Consider the following 20,892-nt stretch of genomic DNA (forward strand, 5'->3'; position numbering starts at 1 on the left):
AACCGACTATGGTTTGCAACTACACATGGGTACAAAGATTGTACTTTTTGGAGAAATGTCCTCTGGTCTGGTGAAACAAAAATAGAACTGTTTGGCCATAATGACCATCGTTATGTTTGGAGGAAAAAGGGGGATGCTTGCAAGCTGAATAACACCATCCCAACCATGAAGCATCGGGGTGGCAGCATCATGTTGTGGGGGTGCTTTGCTGCAGGAGGGACTGGTGCACTTCACAAAACAGATGACATCATGAGGTAGGAAAATTATCTGGATATATTGAAGCAACATCTCAAGACATTAGTCAGGAAGTTAAAGCTTGGTCGCTAATGGGTCTTCCAAATGGACAATGACCACAAGCATACTTCCAAAGTTGTGGCAAAATGGCTTAAGGACAACAAAGTCAAGGTATTGGAGTGGCCATCACAAAGCCCTGGCCTCAATTCCATAGAAAAGTTGTGGACAGAACTGAAAAAGTGTGTGCGAGCAATGAGGCCAACAAAAACCAGCTCTTTCAGGAGGATTGGGCCAAAATTCACCCAACTTATTGTGGGAAGCTTGTGGAAGGCTACCCAAAACTTTTGACCCAAGTTAGACAATTTAAAGGCAATGCTACCAAATACTAATTGAGTGTATGTAAACTTTTGGCCCACTGGGAATGTGATGAAAGAAATAAAAGCTTAAATAAATCATTCTCTCTACTACTATTCTGACATTTCACATTCTTAAAATAAAGTGGTGATCCTAACTGAAAGGGAATGTTTACTTGGATGATTGAATGTCGGGAATTGTGGAAAAACTGAGTTTAAATGTATTTGGCTAAGGTGTATGTAAACTTCTGACTTCAACTGTGCATTCCCTGATAATAAAATGCCGGTATGTAGAGCTATTATATGACAGGACAGAGACTACATAGAACTATGATCGAACATCATGCATTATCAACGTTATTTAAATGTACGAATCCACAAATCTAACCTAATCCTGTACCATTATTCAACATACGTTTGATCTGTTAACTCATTTATACTCAGCATCTATGCTGTCATGCATGTTGGTAATTGAAATGTATTTGTCTGTATAGAATCAAAAACAAAAGAAAAATAAATCGAGACAGTATAATATCGCTGTATCCTAATAGTGCACGTCACCCAGTACAGTTATCTCTGCGTAACCTTACTCTCCGCGCATCTCACTTGCGACGTCGGTGAAACGCTTTCATTTCAGTCGGTACTCCGCTGCGCAGGGAAGCGCCTAGAGGTGAAATAAAATACATAGTCCAGGGGGGATGGTAGGCTATATTCGTTCATATTTGAGGATGCATTTTTTTCTATCTCGTGCGCACCTATAGCTATGTATGTACTCCAATGCAAATAGGTATAGCATAGGTTGTAACCGGTTGGACGTTTCAATCTGAATTGACTGGCTAGCAGTAAATAGACTAGTAGGCTATTACTCCGTGATTGTTATAATCTCCCAGATTGTCGGCGAGTTACTGCAGTCGATGCTGCAGTTTTAGGCTCTTGCACCGGGCCGTGTGCTGCGACCGCAAACTCAATGAGAAAGACATGCTTTCCTTCGTTCTGGTCTCTGGGTCTGTCTGGATAATATTAGGTGAGTTTCAAATATTTTCATTCGTTGTGCTTACCATAGAATAGCAAGTGCCATGTATTGTATGGGCGCAGCCTCTCTGAAATTGTGAGACATGTTATGTTATTGATTTAGAATTCATATAGAATAGGATGCGTTTTTTTTTACAGGTGCCGCTTCCATATTTAGAATAGCCTATAGAGCGGCCTGGATGATACATTTTCAGGATACATTTATTCGCGTCCGGCCTACACGGAATGAGCTGGGAAAGGTTATCTGTATGTGCGTATCTGACGGCCTGACAGTTAGTGCACAATTATAGTATAACCTATTTGATGTAACTTATAATAATAACCAGTTGTTGAGACATTTTCACGGAATAACGATTTTATTCTAAACGGGCCTTGTAATTACAGGCATATGGCATAGCTTCGGAAAGCGCATAGCGCAACATAATGCAATAACCAATGTGTATAGGACAACTGGGTCGAGTTTTTTTCTGAACATATATATATTTTGTGTTTCAGCGAGTTATTTACATTTCCGGTATTTGTATGCTAAATTATTCCACATGACGGGCTTCAGTGTGAGAAATTCGTGTCTGCAGGTTATTAAGGTCGTGCAAGATACTGTTGGGTATATGCCTAAACCGGAAACACGTAAATGAAAAAGCTAATCTCTCAACCATTTAGCAACTGTATATCGCTTGCCAATGGCTCAGTGACAGCTGCTAACATGCATCAGCGTAAATGTAGGCTATTCTCAGACAGCCGGATAACACGTAGCTAGCTAGATCAACAAAAATATACATTTTGCTAAACAATTGCCTATATAGCAACGTGGCATAGTGGTTGCTGATGGATGTCTTCAGAATCTACCCACGCCATAGTGGGTAGTGTGACGTGCGATTTCACGCGTTGAAGAGGGCATGTCTGATTGGTAGGAGCTGTCCAGGGGTGAGGGGTCCTGAATCACTGCAGCCAGCTCGAGCGTATTAGCAGTTTCTTGGGTAAGGCTCTGTAGAACACTATTTTATTCCGCCAGTCAGGGGTGTGGGGGAAAATGGGAAAATGTAAAAAACGTTTTATATTAATCAACATTAGGCACATATTCCACATATCAGCATGTTTGATCTATAGTAACCTCGACTGCAAAAGATACAGTAGCCTAGGGCCCGTTAAACGGTTGTGTTGTCAACATTTGCTTTACAGCCATTGTGCGCTGTCAAAAGTCATCGTCATGCGTAATGCATTGTTTTAACATCTGAGGTAGGCTACTAAACATACTCCATGAGCCAAACCCCCCGGATTTGGTCTATTGTGCTCACTTAGGTCGACGATGTCTCATAGTAACTTTTTTGAAGGTCTATGTCCCTAGAGTTGGAAAATGTGCAATAGCAGCTTTCTCCGTGTTATCACTCTTTCTTTCATCCCTCCATCCTATTAATTTTCCCCATAGGGATTTTACCCTTTGACAAACAGGGTCAATATACAACAAGTTATTGCTCAGTTATACCCTTTAATAAATACATCATCGGAAAGCTTAGATTCACAGCTATCCATCAGACACATTTTCAGGGAATGTTCAGGTCAACAGAACTCTGACCTTTGACCTCTAGGGTACATTTCAGAATGACCTGTACAAATTGCTTTACAAAGGAAACCCTGACACATTTGAAACTTTTTTTGGCAAGTGGTTCTGAAAGATCATGAAATTACCTTTCAAATGATAAAAAGCACCAGATACAACTGTTGTTTAAATAGCCCATATTGTGCCATTGAAATGAGAATGTTGGAAGCTTGGCCATAGAATTCCATGTGATAGATAGAGGCATGTTGCACAGATACACACACACAACACACACACACACACACACACACACACACACACACACACACACACACACACACACACACACACACACACACACACACACACACACACACACACACACACACACACACACACACACACACACACACACACACACACACTAACCCTACATAAACTTTTTTTCCAATATGGCCACCAAACGACTCAATGGGATCTTATTGGACAATTCTGCATGACCATACCTGAATGAAATATAATTGTAGTATGCCCCAAAATATCTTAAAATGTTCATAGTAATGTAAAATACACATCCAAATGAGCCAGGTGTGCCAGATATAATTGTGTTAACACAAACTGTCCAAATCGCTGATTTTGGAAGATGTTATGATCAGTAATTGCAATATGTCACTTTCAAATGTAAAATGGATATCTACATGTGAATAGTCATTGATGTGACTGATAAAAACGATATACAATGTTATCCTTGTAGCGGTTTTCATTATGAGGACTATAAACCTGCCCATGACATTCCATTATATTGTCGTAAAATCACATTTTGGCGCTTTTCAGGCCAATTATATTACGTTTAGTATTCTAGTAACAGACCAATCTGCTATGGCTCTATAGTAAGAATACATCTTCATTTAGATGAACTCTGTGGAATGGTTTGCTGTTTTCATCGTCAAGCGAAAACTCATTGGCGTTCCTGTAGAATATTTCATTGTTAATGTATGTGTAACGGATGTGAAACGGCTAGCTTAGTTAGCGGTGTGCGTTAAATAGCGTTTCAATCGGTTACGTCACTTGCTCTGAGACCTTGAAGTAGTAGTTCCCCTTGCTCTGCAAGGGCCGCGGCTTTTGTGGAGCGATGGGTAACGATGCTTCGAGGGTGACTGTTGTCGTTGTGTGCAGAAGGTCCCTGGTTCGCGTCCGGGTATGGGCGAGGGGACGGTTTAAAAGTATACTGTTACATTGATGCTGTTGACCCGGATTACTGGTTGCTGTGGAAAAAAAGGAGGAAGGTCAAAAGGGGGGTGAGTGTAACGGATGTGAAACGGCTAGCTTAGTTAGCGGTGTGCGCTAAATAGCGTTTCAATCGGTTACGTCACTTGCTCTGAGACCTTGAAGTAGTAGTTCCCCTTGCTCTACAAGGGCCGCGGCTCTTGTGGAGCGATGGGTAACGATGCTTCGTGGATGACTGTTGTTGATGTGTGCAGAGGGTCCCTGGTTCGCGCCCGGGTATGGGCGAGAGGACGGTTTAAAAGTATACTGTTACATATGCGTCCTCAGTTTTATGAAAACAGTTAATACGATAACATTTATATCATTTTAATCCGCTGACTTCCATGACTATTCACACGTATATATCCATTTCACATGCACGAAGATGAAATATTGCAATTCTTGATCATAACACCTTCAGAAATGAGCGATTGGGACAGCTTTTGGGCACATTCGTAACGCAATTCTGTGAATAGTTACACTTCTTTATAGATCTGACACACATGGCTCATTTGGGTGTGTATTCTACATCACTATGAACACTTTAAAGGTCAAATGTATCCCTTTTAATCACCATATCAAATAATTTCTTGGTGACATTTAAGTACCTTAATGTGATTGTTTTAGATTAAAACGGTCAATAAGAAAACATTTTACTTCTTAGCAAAGGGCAATTTCTCAAGCAGAAACTTTGCTATGACTGTCTGGGAGTGGTCTGAGTGGAGAGGGGAAACTGAAAATGAGCTGTTATTGGCAGAGAGGTTTGGAACTCTCTTTCTTGTTGGTCTATTAACAAATGTATCGCATGGTGATGTCACAATGGAAGGCCAAAACTCCATCCCAACAAAACAGGCTGAAATTGCAGGCGGTCTTTTCAAACATCTCTTACAATAAAATAACATTTTCACAATATTATTCCAATCTCATAGTATGGAAATATATATAAAACACAGGAAAATCCCATTTTGGACTGCACTGGGCCTTTAAGATATAATTGGGAATACTACAATTATATTTCATACAGACATGGCCATGCGAAATTGTCCAATAAGAGCCAATTGAGTTGTTTGGCAGCCATATTGGAAAAATGCTTCTGTGGGGTTGAATTCTGTGAGATTTTTAAAACCCTGGTCTAGCTGTGTGTGTGTGTGTGTGTGTGTGTAATTTGGTGCCTCTATCACCAAAGTTAGAATCCAAAAACATAGCTGCCCCATTACATTAAGTCTAAGTTTCCAACATTCTAATGTTGATGGCACAATAATGTTGATGTTGATGTCTAATGTTGATGGCGACCTTCTAGCAGCTGATGCTTCCAACGTTGGTTATGTTATACATCATTTGAAAGGTCATTTCATGACCTTTCAGAACCACGTGTCAAACATTTACAGGTTTCCTTTTTAAAGCAATTTATACAGGTCATTCTGATATGTACCCTAAGAGGCCGATGGTCAAAGTTCTGTTGACCTGAACATTAAGAGAAATGTGTCTGATGGATAGCTATCTTTCCAAATATATATGATTAAAGGGTATAAGTTAGCAATAACTTGTTGTATACTGAAATGTTTCGTGATTTGGGTCAAATTCCTATGGGAGAAATTAATGGGATGGAGAGATGAGACATTGTCACCCCTAGTGAGACCGACCAACCCCCCTGGCTCATGGACTAACAGGTAAACCTATCATTTTCCCCCTCTTAATAATTCAGAGGATGACCCACATGCTCCACCCATGACAGAGTTACAGACTGAGAAAGTATATATGAGTGCTTCTCAGTTGAAAAGTTTGGCCAAAAAAATGCAGTATTTTTCGGAACATTGTAGACTACATTTGTAAATCATTGAATGACTTTTTAACGTCGTCATGGAACCTAGCTAGGCTATAGCCTATTTAGTGAACGTTATACTATACCAGTGGTAGTTTAGTGTTGTCCCTGTCATTTAGAAACATTGCATGAGAAGAGTGTGGATAATATCAAGCATAAAACCTTTGGCCATTACCCTATCAGCTAGATTTTGGCCCCTGTAGCTATGCTACTGTACATATGTGAGGTGTTCATTTACAGGTTCATGTTTACAGTATGTAAGTGCATTCCAAGTTTAAAGAGAGGAAATTCTATGATATTTACATGCTGGAATCTCATATGATCCATCGCATTAATCGTATTAATGGATGTTGCCTCACTTAGACAGTTGTGAGTGTTATGAAGAGTAAGGGTGGATGGTGTGGATCTTCCAGCATCCCAAGCATTCCCATTGCTTTTAATGTTGGTTATTGGACTGCAATGGCTAAATGGAAAGTGCTGAACAAGGGTTACGTCCTCTCCTGATGCACCGCATGCTTTACTCGGTATCTTTAGATCAGTCTTAAAGGCACTCAAAAAAACGTGATTTTCTTGTGTATTATATATATTTCAACACTATGAAGTTGGAATAATACCATGAAATTGTGAAAATGGTGAAGAGCAGTTTGAAAAGACGGCCTGAATTTTCAGCCTGTTTTGGTGGGATGGAGTTTTAGCCTGCCTGGGTGACATCACTAGGCGGTCAATTAGTTAATAGACCAATAAGAAAGAGAGTTCCAAACCTCTCTGCCAATAACAGCTAGTTTTCCCCCGCTCCGACCACTCAAAGACAGTCATAGCTAAATTCTTGCTTGAGAAATGACTCTTTGCTAAGAAGCTATTGTTGTTTCTTTTTGACCATTTTAATTGAAAACTAAAATTAGAGTAAAGGTAGTTAATTGTTACCAAGAAACAATTTGATCTTTAGATAAAAACTACTGCATTGGACCATTAACTAAAACCCCATTGCCTGACATCCCCCATCTCTTTTAAAATGACTCATTGATCTGCTCACTGTATGACTCAATCCTGTATGTTTGTATATTAATGTGTTTAATTGAGTCTGCACTGTACGTACGTGTCTGTTTTGGTATCCTGAGTGGTACAGCGGTCTAAGGCACTGCATCGCAGTGCTAGAGGCGTCACTACAGACCCGAGTTCAACAATTGACCCAGCGTCATCCGGGTTAGTGGAGGGTTTAGCCGGGGTAGGCCGTCATTGTAAGTAAGAATTTGTTCTTAACTGACTGCCTAGTTAAATAAAAGTTCAATTGAAAAAAAAATCAAATGTTAGCTTTTAAACTTGCATGTGTGTGGTTGTTTTTGTGCTGAGGTCTCCATGTGTGTGTGTATGGTACATACAATATTTATCATTTGCTGGCTTTAGGGAGGGCGGAGGAGAGAGAAAGGGAGGGGAGGGGGAGCGAGATAGAATAGCTGGAACGTCTGCTGAAGGTGGTGTGATACGGTGGCCAGCCAGGCACAAACTAGGCCAATTGCGCTTCTCCTTTTCCCACCTCGCTTCCCTTGCTGAGCATAATCTCCCAGCGGTGGGAGGTAATCAAAGGTTTGCAGAGGGCAAAGTAAGATCTGCCCGGGTGCCCAGACAGACAGACTGACAGGTTACTGCACTGCCTTGCAAGTCTTCACTAGTGCGTGGATGTGCGCAGCACGCATAGAACATGGGCTTAATGTGACTGTGGGTTTGCGGAGGTGACACGGTTGAGATAAAATGACTGGATGGTTGCACAGCTAGAGAGAGAGAGAGAGAGAGAGAGAGAGAGAGAGAGAGAGAGAGAGAGAGAGAGAGAGAGAGAGAGAGAGAGAGAGAGAGAGAGATAAATAGACAGAGAGAGTGAGAGAGAGAGAGAGAGAGAGAGAGAGAGAGAGAGAGAGAGAGAGAGAGAGAGAGAGAGAGAGAGAGAGAGAGAGAGAGAGAGAGAGAGAGAGAGAGAGAGAGAGAGAGAGAGAGAGAGAGAGAGAGAGAGAGAGAGAGAGAGAGAGAGGTGACTTTAAATAGAAACGTCAGAGCCGGGGGGTGGGGGTTACTTCTGTGCATCCGTCTCTGTACTAATAGGCCATAATCTCATGGCAGAATAGCCTAATTGCTGGTGACGCTCTGCAGATGGGGAGAGAGGGGGCGGGACTCAGGCATCTGAGGTTAGTGTGGTCAGCCAATAGCTTCTGTTCCCAACCCTTACGCTACCGGTAGGTTACATGTACAGTATCCAAGGATTCAGAACATACACAGTAGGCCTACATATGGAAAGAAACAGTACATCTAGGAAAATCAGCGCTGGAAAAAGTTCCCAGTTGTCATACTTGAGTAAAAGTATACAGTAGATACCTTAATAGAAAATGACTCAAGTAAAAGTGAGTCACCCAGTAAAAATCTACTTGAGTAAAAGTCTGAAAGTTTTTGGTTCTAAATATGCTTAAGAATTAAAAGTAAATGTAATTTAAAAAAAAAAAAAATATATATATATATATATATATATATCAAAAGTAAAAGTATACATCATTTCAAATTCCTTGTTAGGCAAAGCAGATGGCACCATTTTCTTGTTTAGAAAATGTACGTGTAGCCAGGAGCACACACTCAGACATCTTTTACAAATGATGCATTTGTGTTTAGTGAGTCTGCCAGATCAGAGGCAGTGGGGATGACCAGGTGTTCTCTTGATATGTGCATGAATTTGACCATGTTCCTGTCCTGCTAAGGATTCTAAATGTAACAAGTGCTTTTGGGTTTCAGGGAAAACGTATGGAGTAAAAAGTACATTATTTTCTTTAGGAATGTAGTGGTAAAAGTAAATGTTGTCAAAAGTATAAATTATTAAGTAAAGTACATATACCCCTCAAAAAACTACTTAAGTAGTACTTTAAAGTATTTTGGCTTAAGTACTCTACACCACTGGTGTTCCTAATGTTTGGTATACTCAGTGTATATCTTTCTGTCTGTGTACCCCTCCAACCAGAAATATCATGAGCTCACTGTGTCCCTAATGACCCAAATTAGGCTGTGTTAGACGACTTATGTGATTGGTCCATCTGATCAAGGTAATTATTGTTGATGAGGACGATGTGGGGGATTGGGAAGTGGTGGTTGCCTGAGCAGCTCTTCCACTGTCCTCTGCCCAGTAGTACTCTTCCCAGGCTAAAGATAGCTGGCTCTGAGCTGTGTGTGAGTGATCCTCTGCTAGCCTAGCATAGGGGCAGGTTACTATAGGACAAAGGGTTAGATCAGAATGTTTCTCTCATTACACTACTAGGCCTATGAAGTCTCTCTCAAGTTTTTGTAAACACTTTACATTGTAGGCAATCCATATCCTTGTGATTTATTCTGACCTTTCCTGTTCGTCTGTGGGTTTTCATGCTTAGTATGTGTGTATAATGGCAGGTGTACCTCTGCTCTTAGATCTACCTGGCAGCAGTGGCATAAAGGGTTAAGTTGAAATATTTGGGGTTAAGTTGAAATATTTTAAAGTACTGCTTACTTAAATATTTTGGGGAGTATCTGTATTTTACTTTACTATTTATATTTTTGACAACTTTTACTTTTACTCCACTACATTCCTAAAGAAAATAAACTTTTTTTTTTGACAACTTTTACTTTTACTCCACTACATTCCTAAAGAAAATAAACAACTTTTGACTCCCTACATTTTCCTTGACACCCAAAAGTACTCGATACATTTTGAATGCTTAGCAGGACAGGAAAATGGTTCACTTGTCACGAGAACACCTGGTCATCCCTACTGCCTCTGATCTGACGGACTCACTAAACACAAATGCATCGTTTGTAAATTATGTCTAAGAGTTGGTGCGTGGCCCTGTCGAGCCGTAAATAATAAAAAAAACAAGAAAATGGTGTCGTCTGCTTTGCTTACCATAAGGAATTTTAAATGATTTATACTTTTGATTCTTAAGTATATTTGAGCAATTACATTTACTTTTGATACTTCAGTACATTTAGAACCAAATACTTTTAGAATTTTACTCAAGTATGACAATTGGGTACTTTTTCCACAACTGCCTGGCAGTATAATTCACCCTCATCAAGGCTGAAAACCCCCCACCAGAGATAGATATCGGACAGCGACAGAGTTCTAGCCTAATACTAACACAGCAACTGAAACAAGGAAGGTCAGGATGGTATAGAATTGCAATGTCTGTCAAATAAATTGCCGTAAAAAGCACCATGTACCACATACCACTATGAGCAATAATAGTATTACCATAATGTTGCACATGACTCATCATTGTAACCTTGCTGTAGCCTTTCAATAGAGATGGTAGTGAACCATAGGGATGTAGTTAAACACACTCACAGATTATTTAGAGTCTACGCGTGTGAATGTGTCAGTTTTGTAGTGACAGAAGAGGAAGTGCGGCCTGTTCTGTTCTGGTAGATGGTTGATTCACATGGTGGCTGCTGTAACCGTCATTTCTGATGTCTCTCTCTGCTGCATAGTGAAGCAAGAACGAGGAGGAAGTGATAGTGATTGGCTGTGGGCTTGTGGTTCTGTGTGACTCATACCATTAGGGAAGAAACACAAATTCAGCATTTCCGTCTACAAACCAACCATAAAGAATGATGTATATTATTCAGTGTTATTCAGTAATGTGTATCTTAAGATAGCTAGGTGGGACAAAAGCATGCCTAAGTCATAGTAAGTACATTTTTCCTCAACAAGGTACCTTTCAGCAAAGTCAGCAAAAAGTCCATGCTTTAAGCATAGCCTGAAGTTAGGGAGGGGCAGTTCCTCTTGCTGCTCATCAAAGCTGGGCTGACTTCCAGGCTGACATACCTGCCTGGTATGCAGAGATGCGTGTCGCCACCTTGATGTCAGAAGGGGGGAGTAGTTGACTTCTAGTGCTGCACTATACGATAAATACTTCATATAAAGTGCAGTGAAAAAGTATTTGCCCCCGTTCTGATTTTCTCTATTTTTGCATAGTTTTGATTCTGAATGTTATCAGATCTTCAACCAAAACCTAATATTAGATAAAGGGAATCTGAGTTTACAAATAACAAGAAAAAGGTGTACTTATTTGATTTTTTTTAATAAACTAATGACACCCAATTTCCCTGTGTGACAAAGTAATTGCCTCCTTACACTCAATAACCTTTAGCTGCAATGACGGAAACCAAATGCTTCCTGGAATTGTTGATCCGTCTCACATTACTGTGGAGGAATGTTGGCCCACTCTTGCAGAACTGCATTAACTCAGCAACATTTGTGGGGTTTCAAGCATGAACTGCATATTTCAAGTCCTACCACAACATCTCAATTGGGATTAGGTCTAGATCTAATCCAAAACTTCAAATGTATTGCTTTTTAACCATTTTCATGTAGACTTGATTGTGTGTTTTGGGTCATTGTCCTGCTGCATGACCCAGCTACACTTCAGCTACAGCTCACAGACGGATGGCCTGACAATCTCCTGTAGACTTTTATGATACAGAGCAGAATTTATGGTTCCTTCTATTAAGGCAAGTTGTCCAGGTCCTGAGGCAGCAAAGCATCCCCAAACTTGCTTGACTGTTGGTATGAGGTTCTTACTGTGGAATACAGTGTTTTGTCTTCGCCACACATAATGGGACCAATCTCGTCCAAAAAGTTCTCAAGTTTGCCAAAAAAGCACCTGGAAGCACCTGAATGATCATCAAGACTCTTGGAAGAATGTTCTATGGACAGATGAGTCCCATAATGCCTGGCGGCCGAACACTGCATTCCACAGTAAGAACCGTATACCACAGGTCAAGCATGGTGGTGGTAGTGTGATGGTTTGGGGATGCTTTGCTGCCTCGGGACCTGGACGACTCTCTCTGCCTCTCCTTTTCACTGACTCTCCTCTCTACCCTTCTGTTCCCCCCTCCACCCTCCTCCTCTCCCACCCCAGAGCTGAGTTCCACCCTGATGGAGAGGATGCAGGCCCAGGAGCTAATGAGCAGTCTACGGCTGCCTGAGCTGGATGAGTTAACCCAGTTCTTCCGCTCCCTGCCCACCTCCACGCTGGTGGGAATCGGTGCTCTGACTGCTGTGCTGGCCTACTGGCTGGCCACACGGCCACGCGCCATCTCTCCTCCCTGCAACCTCCGGCACCAGTCTGAGGAAGTGCTGGTAAGCCAGAGATACGATGCGATCAGAGGAGGCTGGTGGGAGGAGCTATAGGATGATTGGCTCAGTGTAATGGCTGGAATGAAGTCAAACGTTCTTTCCAAGCGTTTGATGTGTTTCGTACCATTCCATGTATTCCATTACAGCCGTTACTCATATAGCTCCTCAAACCAGCCTCCTCTGGATGCGATACTCCACCTCGGCCCGTATTCACAAAGTGTCTCAGAGAAGGTGTGCTGATCTAGGATCAGTTTAGCCTTTTAGATCATAAGGAATAATACAGGATGTACCTGATCCTAGACCAGCACTCTGAGACAATTTGTGAATATAGGCTCTGGGCACCAGGGCAGCACACAACAAAGGGGGCTGACGCAGACATAAAACCACACAGAGGTTTACCTGAGTGTTAACACAATACCACTGTTACACCTACTCCATTTACCCTCATACACACATCATCACATCCTCACGTAAGTAAGAGAATAAAGGGTAACATGTTGGTTATCGACCCTACTGTATATTTGGACCTCATTCAGAAATAGTAATGTTTTTACTTTGGTGTGTGTCTGTGTGCGTGTGTGTGTTCCCTAGCCTCATTGTGTCTATCTCCCCCTGTCGGTCTCTAGCATGAAGATGGGGTTCGCAGGTCCATGCTGGGGGACAGCCCCAATAAGCTGCTGACACACTACCATGAGGATGCCAAGACCATGTACGAGGTGTTCCAGAGAGGCCTCCACATAGCCGGTGTGTACACACACACACACACACACACGCACGCACGCACGCACGCACGCACGCACGCACACACGCGCGCGCACACGCGCGCGCACACACGTGCACACACACACACACCTGCACACACACACACCTGCACACCTGCACACACACACACACACACACACACACACACACACACACACACACACACACACACACACACACACACACACACACACACACACACACACACACACCTGCACACACACACACACACACGCACACGCACACGCACACGCACACGCACACACACACACACACACACACACACACACACACACACACACACACACACACACACACACACACACACAAACACACATACTCTTACATGTGCAGACACAGTCGCAGACAGACAGACGCATGTGTGCACACATGCACACACACATGCACTTACTCAGACCACAGTGTCTGCAAGAATGTCACATACGGTACATGCACACACACATGCGCTGTGGTCTGAGTAATACACCCACACATAGACATTGTGGTCCGACAAAGTGATGGTGCCCTGCCTGTGTGGTCTGTCTGTGTGAGTGAAAAAGTGCCATCTAGGTTATCATGTCGACCGAGCGCTTGGGAATGAGTGTGTGAGGCCGAAAGTTAAACTGCAGACAGACGAGACCGTATATAAAGTAGATAGTATCTCTCTATATCTGGTTCTGAATGGGCTGAATGACTGACTGACTGAAAACCAATGCTGAGGACCAACTGTCATGTTATTGTTAGTACACAGTGAAGAGATTGCCGAAGAGAACTAAATAAAAGGATTAGATAGCGGAATCAAAATGTACTGTACATGCGTGGTCATAGGTGTCAGTCAAGAACTTCTGTGTTTTCATGTGATCGTTTGGGGGTTTCTGTGTTTTCGTTTTTTCCCTGACTCCTCCTGTTGTTGTATTGTTTCTAGGTGATGGACCTTGTTTAGGCTCCCGGCTACCCAACCAGCCTTACACATGGCTGTCCTATAAAGAGGTAAAGCACACAGTTGAACTACCTTTGGTACAGAACACTGAAGCACAAGAGCAGCTCTCTGCTTTGCATACAGGCTCTGTGTGGTCTATTCCTTCATAGGGCTAGTGTAACCTATAGCTCTGTGTGGTCTATTCCTTCATAGGGCTAGTGTAACCTATAGCTCTGTGTGGTCTATTCCTTCATAGGGCTAGTGTAACCTATAGCTCTGTGTGTAACTCACTCCTTGTGGTTTGTATTGCATTTGGAGGTGTAGCACATGGTTTCTCGACAGATCCACAGGTTCAGTTTACAGTCTCCCCTACCTCAAGGAGAGACGTCTGCTACTACTCAAACCTCTGTAGTAACACAGAGTTGAATTTGAAGTTGATTTACACTGAAGCTTTCTGCACAACTATTGAAATACTGGCCTTTCTTACGCACACATTTGTAGGGATTTTGGCTTCCAAACACAATCAAAAGTGAGGAACTCATTTTCAGCTTTCTGTATATGGAATTCTTTAATAGTATGTTCTCCTCAATGTTACTGAAAGGGATTTATTTAGGAGGCTTATTGGAATGCTGCAGCTGGAAGGATTCTGCTCCAAATTTGAATCTATGACATCATGAGAGTTGAGCAGAGGATAGTATGTTTCTCTTTCATATTTCTCGTTTCCCAATATGCTCAGCTGCTATTTATTTGTCACTTCCAGGTCACGACCCGGGCGGAGCACTTGGGGTCGGGGCTGCTGAGCCAGGGCTGCACGCCAAGCCCAGATCAGTTCATCGGAGTGTTTGCACAGAACAGGCCAGAGGTGAGGTCATCATCAATGCGAGACACTGTGTGTGCATCTCAAATGGCACCCTATTCTCCACATAATGCACTATATAGGGAATAGGGTGCCATTTGGGACAAAACTGATTCACAAATGTTTTGATGTGATGTACAGTCTAACAGCCCCGACTGCTCACGTAGAGGCTTTTTTATTCTCTTTATGGCGACACTGACCTCCTTTTGACCTGTCTGTCTGTACTTGCAGTGGATCATTTCGGAGCTGGCCTGCTACACCTACTCTATGGTGGTGGTGCCTCTGTATGACACACTAGGGCCTGATGCCATACAGTACATCATTAACACTGGTAAGACTAGCAGCTTTCTGAGGTTTGTGTCCCAAGTGGCACCCTATTCCTTACACTGTTCACCTATGGCCCTGGTCAAAAGTAGTGCACTACATAGGGAATAGGGAGCCATTTGGGACTGAAACTTACTGTAAGTGTACTGCTGTCTACTCTATTTGCCCAAAGCAATAGATCTTAGAATGTTCCTTTTGGTTTCATGGCCCAGTTCTTTTAATTATTTTCTTGATCAAGTTGCGTTGGCGATGTCATGAAACACATACTACCTATAGATGTGTCTGAAAAGATCAAAAACTGAGACACTCAGCCTTCCCTTCCTGAATAACAGTTTTACCTTGACCAGAGAATTGTGTTTTGTCATGTTGAAGTTACACAATCCCTTTAACTCCGCATACTCACTCACAGGAATCAGGCAAGGGCTCACCTTCGCCTTATGCTGGAGGTAATGAGCTCAGCTCAGTGGGTTTGGGAGGGAGCAGGTCTTGAGATCTGTCGTTACACTCTCCTTCTTTCCCATGACCTCAGGGCTTTCCATCCTTTATTTTCACACTAATCAGACAGATAACATTAACTCACTTTCATCATGTTATTCATCATTTCCAATTGCCCCTCAGTGACATAGTACGTTGGTTTTGGCTCAGTGCCCCAACAGGATTTGTCTCTGCTCCAAGGCCGTGGAAGGGGAATCTGTTTGTAGAGCAGTAGTTAGTTAGCTGTGTGTTTACTAGCTGATTGGATCATGTATGTGTGTTCTAGTTCTTACAAAAGGATTTCGTGTGCTGTCTTTCAGCCGACATCATCACAGTGATCTGCGACAAGCCTGAGAAGGCCCAGGTGCTGCTGGGTAACGTGGAGAGGCAGGAAACCCCCGGGCTGAAGAGGATCATCCTCATGGACCCCTTTGACCCTGCACTGCTGGAGCAGGGGGAAGGCTGCGGGGTCATCGTCCAGTCCATGCAAGACGTTGAGGTACATAGGGAGAGTGTAAGGGGGCAGGGGGGGTAGAGGAGTAGTGTAAGAGGTTAGGGAGAGAGGAGGGAGGGAGTGGGGAGAGTAGGGGCAGATGGAGATGGGAGGGAGGGACCTCAGGTGGGGAGGGAGAAGTGACTCAGCCCAGGTAATATACTTTACCGAGTGGCTACAGTTCCGGATTTTGTGGCTATTGATACAGATTCTGCGCAGGTGCAGTATTCTTTTCTTTACCTAGCTGCTACCCACTCTGCTGCCTACTTGGCTTCTGCTCAGTGTTCCCACTACTGCACTGCTGCTTCCGCCTCCTTGACATGAAGGGGGAAACTTTATCTTGTACACTAAAGCAACAACTCGCTACGATATGACAGCATAATTATGAAGATTATCCTTGCAAATAGTAGGCAGCCGAAAGTAGTAGTTGACAAACGATGTGAGGAATAATACCTCACCGGGTGCCAGGCGATGCAAAACAAGGTCGCCCATTATCAGACTCTGTTTCCCGGTCTGGATACACATGCTCGGGCTGCCTAGAACGTTCGGCTGCCCAGAGATGGAACAGCTAGGTAGCCTACTCATGTGGTACTTGCATGATCATTGAGAAGCAAAATAGCAATTAGTAGTGCCTACATGTGGTTAGAACACAGATTGTTTTTTTTCCCCAATGCAAAACTCAATTTGGGAGTTACATTAGTTTTTACAGGAACTAGTGGCTAAAATATGGCAGCAACTATAAATATTAGCCTAAGAATACAAATATGATTCACCAAACTATATTTTGAAAGAGCAGGCAAAGTGCTTTAAGCATATGTTTTCATTTCAGTCTTCTCCATCTCCACTAACTGAAGTTAATTGTAAAGATTTTTTTCCATTAATAGTGTAAAATTAACAGCTGTACAGAAAGAGTCAAGTGAAGGCCTAATTACAGACGAAGAACTTCTAGATGCAATTAAAGTCTTCAAGTCTGGGAAAACTCCAGGGCTGGATGGCATACCAGTTGAGGTATAGCAAATATTTTTCCATGTACTCAAAGGTCCGTTATTAATGTGTTTTAACCACTCCTACAAAAATTGTAGACTATCAGGCAAGAAGATCTGATTTCACTATTACTGAAACAGGACCCAGGTGGTAAATATAAAGATCCAGTCCACCTAAAAAACTAGAGAGACCTTACACTTCAAAGCCTAGCAAAATGCATAACGTGTAGAATTACAAAGGTATTGTCAGATATGATTCATCCTATTCAGACAGGTTTTTTTACATGGACATTAAATTGGAGATAATATAAGACAAATACAGAAAACAAAGGAACACTATGACAAATCTGGGAAACCAGGCCTGGTATTCATAGATGACTTTGAAAATCCCTTTGATAAAGTACAATTGGAATTTAATTTCAGACAACGGGTTAAAGTTATGAGAAAGTACTTTCTCAGAAAGTTTTACATTGTCAAGAGGAGTGAAACAAGGTTGTCCACTTTTGGCGTATCTATTTATTATGGCCATCGAAATGTTAGCTATTAAAATCAGATCCAGCAATAATATCTAGGGGCTAGAAATCCAGGGCTTAAAAACAAATGTGTCATGGTACGATGACGATTCATGTTTTCTTTTAAATCCACAATTTGGATCCCTGCACAGCCTCATAGAGGATCTAGATATTTCTTCTAATCTCTCTGGATTAAAAACGAATGATGATAAGTGCATTCAGTCTATTACATATTGGATCTAACAAACAACAACAACTTTTATATTACTGTGTACCAATAAAATGTTCCGACAGTGAAGTGGACATACTTGGATTTAATATCCCAAAATAAATAAATAATCTCACTGCAATACATTTTAAGAGAAAGTCTATTTGTGGAAAAAATCACCTTGATTAACTATTTGGTCATAGCCCAGTTTACTTATTTAATTATAACCCTGCCTACACCTAACAGTGAAGAGGCGACTCCGGGATTCTGGCCTTCTAGGCAGAGTTGCAAAGAAAAAGCCATATCTCAGACTGGCCAATAAAAAGAAAAGATTAAGATGGGTAAAAGAACACAGACACTGGACAGAGGAACCCCACCTTGAAGGCCAGCATCCCGGAGTCGCCTCTTCACTGTTGATGTTGAGACTGGTGTTTTGCAGGTACTATTTAATGAAGCTGCCAGTTGAGGATTTGTGAGGCGTCTGTTTCTCTAGACACTCTAATGTACTTGTTCTCTTGCTCAGTTGTGCACCGGGGCCTCCCACTCCTCTTTCTATTCAGGTTAGGGCCAGTTTGCGCTGTTCTGTGAAGGGAGTAGTACACAGCGTTGTACGAGATCTTCAGTTTCTTGGCAATTTCTCACATGGAATAGCCCTCATTTCTCAGAACAAGTATAGACTGATGAGTTTCGTAAGAAAGTTCTTTGTATCTGGCCATTTTGAGCCTGTAATCGAACCCACAAATTCTGATGCTCCAGATACTCAACTAGTCTCAAGAAGGCCAGTTTTATTGCTTCTGTAATCAGGACAACAGTTTTCAAGCTGTGCTAACATAATTGCAAAAGTGTTTACTAATGATTAATTAGCCTTTTAAAGTGATGAACTTGGATTAGCTAACATAACGTGCCATTGGAACACAGGAGTGATGGTTGTTGATAATTGACCTCTGTACGCCTATGTAGATATTCCATCAAAAATCGGCAGTTTCCAGCTACAAAAGTCATTTACAAGATTAACAATGTCTACACTGTATTTCTGATCAATTTGATGTTATTTTAATGGACAAAAAAATTGCTTTTCTTTTAAAAACAAGGACATTTCTAAGTCACCCCAAACTTTTGAACGGTAGTGTAACTCTGCAAATAGCACTGCTGGTTAGTCATAGTCAATCAATCAATAGTATAATAATACTCTTAGCAAATGTGTTTATGTTTCATTTACAATCTGTTAGAAACTATGTATCACGACTCAGGATTTGACCCAGATGCAAACACAAACACGGGGCAGGCAAAGGGCAGGCAGAGTTCCTCTGTCCAGTCTCAGCGTTAACAGTAAAGAGGTGACTCCCGGGATGCTGTCCTCCTGGACAGAGGAACTCTGCCTAGGAGGACAGCATCCCGGGAGTCGCCTCTTTACCGTTGACGTCGAGACTGGTGTTTTGCGTAAAACTATGCAAGCCTCTCTTTTGTTGGGACATTACAGTTGTTCAGATATCCATCCCCCTCTACCTCATCATGGATGTAAATTGTATTTCATGATTCTTCCAATGATTATCTAACACAAGATGATGTGTTTCTTTTCATCTAGGCACTGGGCAGAGAGAAGCATAGAAATCCCATGGTAAGTGCAGTCTGTATGTCTGGTTTGATTGTTTGACTGAGTAAGCATCTCTGTATCATTAGCTGTGTTACATCCACACTGTCATAACCTGCCCAGCTAGGGAAATAATGAATTAGTTGAGGAAAGTTCACATCGAGGTCTTCTCTGTAATCTTGTCTCTCAGTAATTATTCTCTAATCTCACACATTGGAAAACACTGCACGATGCAACGTTGTGTTTAGGCAGCACAGAACACAAATTAGCATCTTCGAATAGCCTTGAGATGGATATTGTCTGCCCCTGTCACGCTCTGCACAGGCAGAATGCAGGAAGACCTCAGTGTCGTGTTGACTATGTTTTGGATATATTGCAGACTCAATATCTCTGGCCTGGTGACAGTTCTTCCGCCTTGACCCATTCGTGTTTGGAGAGAGAGTATTTGAATATGTTTACTAATCTCCATCGAACATTTGTTATTTTGAGTACAAACCGATTGGTTTCCTTTGATTGCCATAGAGAGCACTGAGCTATGTGTGCTATCATGTAAGAATTGAGATCACACAGCAGACGTAAGGTCTTGCAAACATTCTTCGGTTGTCTTTTCCCGTAGTAACCGCTCTTTGATCTCAAAGAGCACTTGTGCTTGTGTTCTTCAATGGTGGAAATAGTACCCAATTGTCAGTCCTACTTGACTCGAGTAAAAGTAAAGACACTTTAACAGAAAATGACTCAAGTCAAGTAGAAAGTCACCCTGAAAATACTACTCGAGTCTATTACTTTATCTCTCTCTCTCTGCTGTGTGTGCGTCTTCTCTACAGTCACACGTTGCTTAAAATGCTCTACAGTCACACGTTGCTTAAAATGCTCTACAGTCACACGTTGCTTAAAATGCTCTACAGTCACACGTTGCTTAAAATGCCAGAGATGGGCTATTGTGAGGGCGATTCTTGTCTAAAGGGGATGTCAACGAGTTAAAGATCTCCTTCAGACTATATATCCTGACTGAACGTTTGTTCCCCCACAGCCACCTACACCAGAAGACCTGTCCATTGTGTGCTTCACCAGTGGTACCACAGGTATGGTCATCTAGCCACCAGACAAACTAACACCCCAAAGTGTATTTTGCTTTCCAGCTAAAAACAGTGTTCATGTGTATTATCACAGTGGTGTACTATCTTAAGAGTTTAGCCCACTTCATCCACAATCCCTGATTGAAGTCCAAACCTTGGAAGTGTGTCTATTGCTTCTCTCATTGTGCGTGATGTATTATTAACAGGAAGAGACACACCCCCCAGACCATTTCAGGGCCAGTGCCAATGCCACATATCAGAGTTAATAGTATGGTCATTGTAGGGCTCCTAACACTGATAGGCTTCCG

General features: G+C 42.1%; 1 protein-coding gene across 2 annotated transcripts in view; it reads left to right on the forward strand.

The window, feature by feature from the left end:
- The window catches only part of LOC118390889 (long-chain-fatty-acid--CoA ligase 6-like), a 78,974-nt gene that overhangs the window by 34,804 nt on the left and 23,278 nt on the right, over window positions 1-20,892 (forward strand). The window contains exons 1-9 of one of the 2 annotated variants that reach the window (XM_052457633.1): window positions 1,187-1,611; window positions 12,169-12,389; window positions 13,013-13,130; window positions 14,074-14,138; window positions 14,828-14,929; window positions 15,155-15,254; window positions 16,042-16,220; window positions 19,503-19,535; window positions 20,539-20,590. In XM_052457633.1, the coding sequence (XP_052313593.1) occupies window positions 1,566-1,611; window positions 12,169-12,389; window positions 13,013-13,130; window positions 14,074-14,138; window positions 14,828-14,929; window positions 15,155-15,254; window positions 16,042-16,220; window positions 19,503-19,535; window positions 20,539-20,590 (916 nt within the window). In that variant the 5' untranslated portion in view covers window positions 1,187-1,565. Of the gene's footprint in view, window positions 1-1,186; window positions 1,612-12,168; window positions 12,390-13,012; window positions 13,131-14,073; window positions 14,139-14,827; window positions 14,930-15,154; window positions 15,255-16,041; window positions 16,221-19,502; window positions 19,536-20,538; window positions 20,591-20,892 lie in introns of those variants that run through there. The other variant, XM_052457634.1, reaches the window with a different exon arrangement.

The sequence above is a fragment of the Oncorhynchus keta genome, chromosome 12, assembly GCF_023373465.1.
Source record: "Oncorhynchus keta strain PuntledgeMale-10-30-2019 chromosome 12, Oket_V2, whole genome shotgun sequence".
Classification (NCBI taxonomy): Eukaryota; Metazoa; Chordata; class Actinopteri; order Salmoniformes; family Salmonidae; genus Oncorhynchus; species Oncorhynchus keta.